This window comes from Mya arenaria, chromosome 4, assembly GCF_026914265.1.
Source record: "Mya arenaria isolate MELC-2E11 chromosome 4, ASM2691426v1".
NCBI classification, from domain to species: Eukaryota; Metazoa; Mollusca; class Bivalvia; order Myida; family Myidae; genus Mya; species Mya arenaria.
The window spans coordinates 48,302,514-48,313,729 of record NC_069125.1 but is presented as its reverse complement, the minus strand read 5'-3'; the positions used below and the strand labels follow the sequence as shown (position 1 = coordinate 48,313,729).

Genomic DNA, 11,216 nt, shown 5'->3' with positions numbered 1-11,216 from the left:
GTAGGCATATTAAAAATACACTGTCAGTGCATCTATCCTTATGGTTTTTCTGTGTTCAGGCTGTAACTTTTTCATGCATGGAGCAATTTTGAAATGAATTTGCACACAAGTTTCAATACAAAAAGCTGAATTATCTTCTGCAAGACCCACGACCCCTACCACAAAGTTCAAGGTCACACTTACAGGTATACCATTATGGAATGCTTCGATATGCATATAAAGTATAGTAAGTCATGTCTGAGCTGTATCTTTGGTATGCACAGATTGATTTTTTTAAAATGCATGTGTGTGTTTGGTACAAAAAGACAATGTGTCGCATTAACCTGCGTCCCTTCCTCAAAGGTCAGTCTCACTTATAGGCTACATATTATGGGTTCTGCACTGTTATGCTGGAATGTATAGGTTATTCAGAGGAACATATTCCCCTGAAGACAAGCATATTTAAATCATCATGTCTTGCCTCTAGAATTATGTCCACCTGCTTTTAGTCTATTTACGTGCTGTCAGTTGAGCTTGCATACAGGGATTTCCTTACACATCTAACCTGTCTTAGGTTCATAAAGAGTACATGTGGTATTCACAGGACCCATCTGGACCTACATACAGTAGTCCATCAGTTTTTATGAAATGATTTAGAGATAAGTTTTGTGTGTATTATACTATGTTATCAAGGTAATGCAGAACACTACTTGTACTTGTGTCAGTCGAATAATTTGTAAGTGATTTAATTTCATTCCTGAGTGTAGGCATATTAGTAATTGCATTATCCATTGAACTGGCTGAACTTGTGGGGCATTTGTCCGATAACAGATTCTGTTATTGCTGATTCATGCCTTACAAGATTTTAAAGCATTAAGCATTGAGTTGACTCGGTGTTATCTGTTCCCTAATCTAAAAGTGAATCAAGTTCAAACAATTGTTGCCTTCTAATGAAGACGTTTTAAATGGACTGCCAGCAAAGGTCGTACAAGTACGAGTGATGAATATGGTATACATAGCTTATTTTGAAATTTCAGAGTGCACTCTGTGCTTATACTATGTTTGATATCTCTATAAACAGACTTCAGATGGTTTTGAAAGCCTGTACAAAGCTGTTTTGGTGGTACGAGTTCACATTCTCTTCATATTCAATCCATAATTTTAACAGCTAGAAAATAATCAAAATAACTTGTCGAATGTCAGCCATTTTTCCTTGCTAATTCAAAAACTTTTAAACTGCTTGAAGTATTTTCAAAATAAAAACAACACAAAAATTTACCATTCTGAACCAATCCACCCAAAGCATTTTATGATTAAGTAGGAACAGAAATGTTTACATATGCAATTTATTGCAAAAATAAAGCATAGAATACATTTGTTTATGTCAAAGTTTAATGTATTAATTTAATTACAAATAATCTACATCTAAAAGGGCAGTGTAAATAATATCACAGAATAGCTTCATTGAAATATAAGAAATGATTGTATATAATTATAGACAATACATAAATGATATGGCACTTAATCATCACCATCATCAAACTACCCAGACATCCTTCTGGTATTGTTCACTAGCCTCAAGGTCAGTTAGATACATCTCTGCCTCTTCTCTGGTCATGTGACCTTGACCCTGGACAATGTCCAGCAGTGTGGTGTGAACATCGTGTGCCATGTGCTTGGCATCCCCACATACATACAGGTGTGCTTTCTCCTGAAACATCATGTGATAATGTTTATAGAAAGGAATGCATTTCTTAACAGAACAAACTTACATGCAAATTATCATATTTTATTGTAAATATTCAAAAACTTCACACAATAATTCATATATTCAATACCTATAAGTCTATGTAAGTACAAGAAGTATCTCTAAATTGATCTTAATAATTAAATGTACAGAATATAAAAACTTGCTATTAATATAATTTATAGTGTCTTCAACTCTTTTTCAGATTAGTTTTAACTTGAACCAAGTCTAATTTGTAAAAGCTACCTTCTCCAAAAGTGCCCAGATTTGAGCCCCATCATCGTGTAGTAAATGTTGCACATACACTTTGTGGGCCTGGTCCCGGGAGAATGCCACCCTTAACTCCAGCACACCTGAGCTACTCCATGCCTCTGGTAATAACAACAGCTTTCATTATTAATTTTGATTTAATAAAAAAACAGCCAAAATAAACGCACTTCCTAAAATGAAAAAAATCAAAATCCTTTACACAAACAAGAGCATGTTTCATCTAGGCAAAAGTAACATAATTTTTATAATAATTATAACTGTTGCCTTGTTTTATGACCTAAAATAAATAGACATCATCAATTAGCCTTCATATCTAGTAAGCATTCTAAGACTTGTGATCCTTTGATAAATCTTTCTCAAATTTATATTGCCTGTGTATGGTTTTCCAAACATTTACAATGGTAATTTTGCACTGACCCTTAAATACTATAAGGCCTTGAACTAGGTGTATACCCTTTTTCATATACCAGGTAAGATTTTTCACATCAAGGGTGAAGCTAGACATGAAAGTTGGGCAAATAAGTTTTAGGTGCTGCCTGGGCAATTATGTTTATAAATGTTTGTTGTTGTGTTTCCAGCATATTGTTTTGAACCATGAGACCATCATTTCTGAAAATCATGTCAAAAGTGCCTATGTGGAGATGCCAGTACAGATTCTAACAAAACACCATGTTTTATAAATTACCATATTATATTACAAACTTAAGGAACATGTATACCAAGATGTTCTCGATGCAGGTAGTCCCTGTCTCTGTGTCTGCAACCAAAGTAGAGCAAGGTTCTCCCTGAGCCAAAACTTTCATCTGAAGACTTTGATACTTTCTCTATAGCTGGAAAAAGATTTTCTTGTAGTATAATACAATAAGATATCAGTCTTTTATTTTTACACACAGTTTGCAATGAAGAAAAAATATTACATACATGTATATGAAGTTTAAAAAAAATTAACAGTTTGAATAAAGGAGGAAAGGTGGTAAGACAATAAATAGCACATTATCATTTTCCTTGCAAGTAAATGGCCAACATTAATATTTGAATATAAAACACATTATTAATATGTTGTCACAAAGAGTTGTATATGTATACTCAATAATTCACGTTTCATGTTTTCTGTTTTTCTTTACGTTACTCACCCCTTTCTTGTATAAAAGCAATAAAGGGTGCTATGCCAGTCCCAGGACCTATCATAATGATTGGAATACTCCGGCAGGCTGGTGGCTGGAATCCCGGGTTGTGACTGATAAACATGGGGCAGTGACCTCCAACCTCAAGCCGGTCCTGAAGGTATGTGGTGGTCACACCGGTACGGGGCCGCCCTAGGGTTTCATATCGCACCACAGCTGCTGTCACACATATAGTGTTCTTGTCCTGGGATGAATATAAGATGGGTTATTTTAAAATGGGGCAAAGGGATGAAAAAGGAAAGAAGATCAGAGAAGATCGATAGAAACAAATATCATTGTATGTAAACTAGAGAAACAAGCCCAGAATCCAAAATGTCAAATATGATCTAGTTTGAAGGCTCAATAATCAAGGCCTAACAGGCACTACGTGAGACACACAACTTATAGTATTAATTTTGACAATTGTTTTGAACAATGAATACCATGTTATGTATACATGTGTTAAGAGAATGTGATTATAGGCTTTAGAATGTTATCGCTAGATCTTGTTTTATTCATGGGTAACTTTTTGTCACTTTTTTACTGCACGAATTTTATACCTTAAAAACAAGAGCACCTCTGAGTGGTCTCCAACATTCATAGATCTGCATTTATTCACTTAAACAAGAGAAATGACTTGACAATTATTAAGACAGAGGTGTATGCCTTCCTGTTCATGTGCCTAATGTCTTTAGCAACAGATAAGCTTTATCTTAGTATCTTAGAGGGTTTTGAGTAATTACAAAACATATAACGTTTTTACACAATCCACATGCCAACACCACAAACAATGATCCCAATGCTTTCACAATACCTTGATTTTATTTCTTCATAAAAAAAATTAAAAGCTAATAATATAACAGCATAAGTCACAAACAGATCAAGCATTTTGATTGCCTTCACTTGCATACCACTTTTGGCGATGAAGCAATGGAGTAGTATCTAGGCTGGAGAGCCTTTAGGCAGGGTAGAATATGTTGCCATGGTAACGTGTGGGAGGGGAAGTCTTCCAACACATCTACAACCTCTCGAGGTTCAAGGTACCCATACAGTCTTGTATTCTTTTTTGATATCTGGTGAAAACACCAGACAGGTAGATTTAAATATTAAGAAGCCACAAGTGCAATATTTTTTAAGTTTAGTATTATAGATCAAATACTGGAAGTGCTTGGTACACTGTACAAAATATTGATTTACAAAAAGAATAGAAATCATATGAAATAGTTTTTAAGAACATTTTCAGCGAGAACAGGATGCAATTATTTAACTACAGTTTTTTTTCTACTGCAACCCTTTCAAAAATCTTGTACAGTGAGAAAATGAAACAATACTACATAAGGGTGTGTTTTTTGTCATGTAAGTTCGACTTAGCCGCTTAATGTCAGTGGTTTCCTACCTCATCTCTTAGTAGCAGTTCCAATTTGCCGGCCTCCTGTGAGTTACCAAGGTGATCTTTGAGGGTCAAGAGGAGGTCAGGCTTCACTGACTTGAGATCGTAATACTTCTGTAGAACTGAAGACAGGCACTGGTCACCTGAACATGTCAAAAACAATCATGTATGTATAAATATATTATGTGCTTTTGTAAACATGGATACCAGGGTGGTTTTCAATATTGGTCTTAATTGGATCTTAAAACATTAAATATAAATAACAAACATATACAGTGAATAAAATCAATAATGTATGACCATAAGATTAATTTAAGTTGAAAACCCTGGTATTAATATGACTCCAGGGCAGCGGCAATACAACCCCAAGTCTGGCAATTCAACCCCAGGTCTGTGGCAATACAACCCCAGGTCTGTAGTAATACGACCCCAAGTGTGTGGCAATATGACCCAAGATCTGTGGCAATAAAATCCAAGGTCTGTGGCAATTCTGTGGCAATACAGCCAAGGTCTGTGGCAAAACTACCAAGGTCTGTGGCTATACTACCTTAGGTCTGTGGCAATATGACCCCAGGTCTGTGGCAAAACTACCAAGGCCTGTGGCTATACTACCTTAGGTATGTGGCAATATGACCCCAGGTCTGTGGCAAAACTACCAAGGTCTGTGGCTATACTACCTTAGGTCTGTGGCAATACGACCCCAGGTCTATGGCAAAAAAATGACCCAAGGTCTGTGGCAATAAAATTTAAGGTCTGCGGCAACAACTGATATTCATCTTACGCTATACTTTCAAATTTCTGAACATGTTTTTTAAGAAAAAAAATCAGTAATTAATCTCTCAAAAAAATTACCATCCCCATAAATGGCTTTAAAGTGTCCATCAGTACATACCTGCAGGGGTACCCTGTGTTTTATACGCAGATGCTGGGAGAGGCCCCAACTCATTGCCAGTACACTTCATAGCTAACACCAGACAACAAACTTCTGCTCGGTTGTTTTCTGGGTAAATCCCAACTGCATCCCCTTGAATGATATACGTACATAGCTTTATATATGTGAACATTGTACTAATTCATTTAGTAATTGGTAATTTCTGTTACAGTATAAACAAATTGATAAACTATATTGAAACATATAATACGTCATTCTTATTCTTCTTATACTAGATGCCCAAACAATTAGATATGTCAGCTTTGAATGAAGTTTGAACAATAGTCAGGGCAACGGAAATTGTGAATAAGTGTTGTATTTTTAACTACATCCTTTTTACAAAATAATAACCAGAAGGCCATAGCTCTGTTCAAAATTGTGGAGGCATAAAATCTTTCCTTTGCCGACATCTGCACACTACTTCTGATCAATTGTGAGAGTTTGGGCATACAAAGCATTTGACACACAAGGTTCCTGATCTTAGTAGAAAGGACAAAAGGCACTGTTTATGCCCACCATTTTCATGGGTGTATAATGAAGCTTTAAATTTTCATTTAAGGCAATATACAACCTTAAGATCAATGCTTAATATCCTCAACAATTTCTCAACAGCTGGTCTACATACCTGGAAGCCAGGTGAGTTCACTGCCAGTCACATCAAACTCACAGTGGACTGTCTCCTTGTCCATGGGTGTCTCCACCACTGTTAACTGTCTTTTCACCTGCAACATTTGTCATGATGACTGACAGGACTACAGCTTATTTTTGCATCACTTACTGCCCTTATCATTTCCTCTTACTTTTTACCATATTTGCCAAAATTTTGGATTGTTTTTTTAAAAATTGGAATACGTTTAGATGTAACGCATGTGCATAAGGATGTATCTCTAGCTTAGCCCCTGACTGTACATTAATGTCATCTACTGTAGATATAAAAGAGATGTTGCAAGAACTGGTTTATTGTAAAGTGTTTCCCAAAAAACAGCCAGAAAGATGATTGCTAAGGACATACACATTCAACTTTTTACATTAACACTTCTATACATTATTGCGTTGGAAATTCCCAGTACCTTAAGTGTTGCTACAAAGGGAGTTTTTCTTGAGCAATTGTCTTCTGTGATGTCCCCATGCCGGATATAGTCCACACTGGGGTTGATGTGTGCAGTGGTCAGGTAGGCCGTCACTCTGTCCAGCCATGATTTGATCACTGTCCAGTCTTCCATATCCACATCAGTCAGACTGACCACACACTCTCCCCCTAATGTCACTAGCCTTTGGAAAGCAGATCATGAAATCTGATAAACTATATACCAACTTCCCAAGTATTTGGATCAACCAGCATATTATGGTATGCACTTAAAAAATATGATCACAAGTTCAAACATTGTACCTAGATGAATACATGCTAACAATTTATATCTTGTTTGCTCACTTATCTGCTTCTTCTAGATAATGTACTAACATGCATGGTATTGCAATATTCATTGCCACTTGACCTGAAACAACTATACATGCATGTCAAAACATTTATTTTTCACATCAGTTTAGTAAGCTATTTATTCCATTTATCATTATACCTTTCATGAAGAGTATGGCCAACTTTGCAGAACTGTGGATAATTTGAATCACCTAGGGCAAGAACTGAGAACCTCATCTCTCTAATTTCAACAACATCAGTGTTCTGAAGGTAGTTGTAGAAATCTATGGCATCGGTTGGTGGCACACCTTAAAGCATAGAACCATTATGAGAATTGTCAAACCTCAAAATTTTAATATGGATAGTATGGTAGTTCATATATATTAAGAAATCTGTACTTGATGGCACTGATAATTTTGCCTGCAAGAATAATCTAGCCAATCTCCATTGCAAGGGTTGGACCGACCAACATCTTATCAAGGTTGTTTGGTGCAGGTTTTCATATATGTATTCATTTTAAATCGATTAATTCAGTCAGCAGTTACATTGACTGACCATTGGCAACAGGTCAATTTAGCTATTTAAAGCTAAAAATAACTTTGTGATTCAAGGGAATGGTGTTTACTTGAAAGAACTTTTACCATCTCCACTTGTGGAGATCACAACAAAGCATATTTGTTCATGGGTCCAATCAATCAGCTTGAAATCTCTCACATTCAATAGTCGTGGTTGCAATGGGTATTCTTCATCTTTGTCATTTAAGGCATCAATTCTGCAGAAATGTATTATTTTTTATTAAACAGAATTAGATTCAGATGCATCAATACACTTTATCTGACATTGCAAGAATCAGCACAAAATTCAGTGTAGGAACACATAACGTTTGTATTTTTTTCATAATATTTATTTGTTTAATACATAAAATCTGAGCAATACAAAACAAGCAATAAATGAGATGAGGGCATTCAAGCAAAATTGTATGACTTTTTATCCTTATAATAGGTACTGAGGAATTTAAATACAAATGTATTCTTTTCAATGTTTCTGCTGGGTGTGAGCACTGGGGTTTCTTTTGATTGTTTCTCCCTATATATATTATAGTTTTTTATAATATATAGGGTAAAAAAACAATGTGAGAAACCCTTGTGGGTGTGAGCAATCAAATTTGAACTCAGTATTAAACACATAATTATTTAAATACAATAAAAAGAAACAGATAACACTTACTTGTCATAGAGGAGCCTGGCTACCTCTTCACTGCAGCCATACTCTGTGCCATAAAGAATAAGCAACTGCCGGCCCTCATCTATGTAGTCCTTACGATTTCTATCATCTTGACTTGTCACCTGCCCACTCTTGGTAGGACCACCTTGAAATCAAATTATGGTATATGGTTAATACTTAAATGGCAATAGGCCTTGAAATTACATATCTTGTCAGTTTAATTGCTTGAGACTTAAAATTGAATAAAAGTCATTATATAATATATTTAACAGTCAATTTTATTTTAAAAATGGGTTATTAAAGTTTGCATTGAATGAAAGTTTGGTAAATAGTAATTAACCTGCCTTAATAGTTGTTGTATTATTTAATGCTGCATGTACCAATAATATGACAGGGGAAGGATTTGTGCCTCTGTTTTAACTTTTATGTTTTTATTTTGTAATAAAGAAATGGAACAATTAATTACAATTTTTACCACTGATTAAGAATGACTCAATGGAGGATTCTTCAAATTCTGAAGGTGAGTACTCAGTAACTAATTTATAGAAATAAAATATGATTCCAATCAATCCTAATACTAGAAGAAACATGTCCATCCACAGGTACTTGACACACACTTTTTAATGTTCTAAAACGGCTATATACTATAATAAGATATGTAAAAATACATGTATAGGCCGATTTTGTAAAATATTTGATTATGTGACTAGCGCCTGTGTGTCCATCAACCACCTCACTCCTCAGCGAGCAGTTGATCGGTCGACGTTATATTCTTTATCCTGTCACCTGCATACAAATCGGTCCAATAACAAGGTGCCGTGTAAACTTTAGTTTATTAGGATAGTAGACCACGTGATGTTTATCTATAGTCAGGTGGTCATGTGACCGCGAAAACGAACTTCTTTTATATATCTGCAATGTCAGAAGAAAAGCAGAACTGCCGTTTCAGTATCTTATCAATGGACCACTAACAGCCGACTTCAGCAATCACTCGCCCATAAAGTCCCATCATTATGCAAAATAATGACACTGGCAAAACAATCGACCTGGAATCTTCATGAGATGTGAAAATCTTACCCCACCCGCAAATGCTGGAAACTGTGAAACAGCATTCAACGATACTCGTCGATAGTTTATTTCATTTCTGTGGTGAATGACAAAATCTCACTTACAACAGAAATGAATGATCTCTTTGCCAGTGCAGTTATGATCATTCAACACTATCAACATCATTTAAATCCATTTAATATGTTGCGATTGTTTGTAAACACTCGTGATCTTGAATTTTGACCTGTGGCTGTGTACTGTACTCTGACTTGCGGAATAATTGTTACATCATCAGATAATGTTCAGAGACTGATCCATGCTTATGCACGTTTAAAAGTATTTTTATGTTTTGAATTGATATTGACGTATTAAAATGCAATGACTTTGAATATAAACGTACTAAAAAAGTTGAACAGCTTTACGAACTATTTTGGGGGCGATTTAAACATGGATACCGAGTGTGATGACGTCAACAGGGAAAAACAGTTGTCCCCCTTACTTTTAAAGATTCTTATTAATTTTAAGGTTTTATAGTGTTTAATTAAACAAAGTAACAGGATAAATAGAATACTAGGTTAGTGCCGTGGATGGAGAAAGTTTATCTGGCTCGGCTGCGGATTTTATCGGGTTCGCCTTCGGCTCACCCGATAAATTCCTCCCCCTTGCCAGATAAACTTCCTCCATCCACGGCACTAACCTAGTATTCTCTATATACACGCTCACGCAGTGATCACCTGATTAAAATTAATGGTAAATTTAAAAACAAGGGGTGTAATCCACCATGTTATAACATAACAGGCTTCTATGAGACATAAAAACAATGAATATATGCGCTTATTAAGATGACCATTTTATGGCTCACTTAAGAATTCACTCGTTTGAAATAAAATATTTACTTGAGCGTGAAATCCAGAAAGTGGTCCAATGCTTTTTTCGGGGTGCGGGGTGATACAGGAATCCAATCCACTCAAAACGTGAAATCCACTCAGAACTCAGTTATTTTAATTAATAATTTTTGTATACATATTGGAAAGTGCCTAATGAAGGGTTTATATTTCAAATTTTATTGAAATTGGTCAAAAAATAAAGAGGTTTGAGCAAAAAAAAATTCAAAAATAGATCGGAAATCGAGGTGAAAGATGAACTTATGAAATCCACTCATAACTCATTAATTTTAATAAATAATTTTCTGTTTTTGTATACTATTAGAAAGTGCCTCATAAAGGGTTTATATTTCAAATTTTATTGAAATTGGTCAAAAAATGAAGAAGTTAAAGCAATTTTTCGAAAAAAAGATCGGAAATCGAGGTGAAATCCAGTTTTCGAGAAGTGAAATCCACTTCTAACTCAGTTATATTAATTAGTAATTTTTATTTTTTTGTATACATTTTGGAAAGTGGCTAATAAAGGGTTTACATTACAAATTTTATTGACATATATCAAGAAATGAAGAAGTTAGAGCAATTTTTCTGAAATCGAAGTGAAATCCACATTTTGACAAGTGAAATTCACTTTTTGAGACGTGAAAACCACTCATAACTCATTTATTTTTAACAAATTAATCTTTCTGTAGTACAAATAATTGTAAAGGCTTTATAATGGGTTTATATTTCAAATGTTATCCAAATTGATCCAAAAATAAGAAAGTTGTAGACCTATTTTGAAAATAGATCGGAAATCGAAGTGAAATCCACTTTTTCAGACGTGAAATCCACTCATAACTCATTTATTTTTAACAAATTATTTTTTTGTTGAACAAATAATTGAAAAAGCTTCATAATGGGTTTATATTTCAAATTTTATCCAAATTGATCTGAGAATAAGAAAGTTGTAGACCTATTTTGAAAAAAGATCGGAAATCGAAGTGAAATCCACTTTTTCAGACGTGAAATCCACTCATAACTCATTTATTTTTAACAAATTATTTTTTTGTTGAACAAATAATTGAAAAAGCTTCATAATGGGTTTATATTTCAAATTTTATCCAAATTGATCTGAGAATAAGAAAGTTGTAGACCTATTTTGAAAAAAGATCAACTGACAAATGA

At 34.6% G+C, this 11,216-nt stretch overlaps 1 protein-coding gene across 5 annotated transcripts; it reads right to left on the bottom strand.

Moving 5' to 3' along the window:
- Positions 1–19: 19 nt before the first annotated feature.
- On the bottom strand, positions 20–9,417 carry LOC128231742 (NADPH oxidoreductase A-like). 5 transcript variants are annotated; one of them, XM_052944901.1, is made up of 13 exons: positions 9,294–9,417; positions 8,125–8,266; positions 7,539–7,669; positions 7,058–7,205; positions 6,551–6,752; positions 6,106–6,202; positions 5,442–5,573; positions 4,556–4,692; positions 4,071–4,232; positions 3,130–3,364; positions 2,716–2,826; positions 1,973–2,097; positions 20–1,690 (listed from the first exon to the last, which is right to left on the bottom strand). In XM_052944901.1, exons 1-13 carry the CDS (start codon positions 9,352–9,354, stop codon positions 1,517–1,519), a joined length of 1,857 nt encoding a protein of 618 aa, XP_052800861.1. In that variant the 5' UTR covers positions 9,355–9,417; the 3' UTR covers positions 20–1,516. The 5 variants fall into 5 exon arrangements, with proteins under 5 accessions (XP_052800861.1, XP_052800860.1, XP_052800865.1 ...); XM_052944900.1 differs by lacking the exon at positions 9,294–9,417 and adding an exon at positions 8,597–8,886; XM_052944905.1 differs by lacking the exon at positions 7,539–7,669 and having other exon boundaries at positions 9,199–9,411.
- Positions 9,418–11,216: the final 1,799 nt, after the last annotated feature.

Excerpts from the sequence above, each read along its gene's own strand:
- LOC128231742 (XM_052944900.1), bottom strand. The coding sequence starts at position 8,717 with ATGGACATGTTTCTTCTAGTATTAGGATTGATTGGAATCATATTTTAT. Across the intron at positions 5,574-6,105 it reads TGAACTCACCTGGCTTCCAG|GGGATGCAGTTGGGATTTAC; the intron begins GTATGTAGACCA and ends ATATCATTCAAG. Across the intron at positions 2,098-2,715 it reads CCTGCATCGAGAACATCTTG|AGGCATGGAGTAGCTCAGGT; the intron begins GTATACATGTTC and ends TGTTATTACCAG.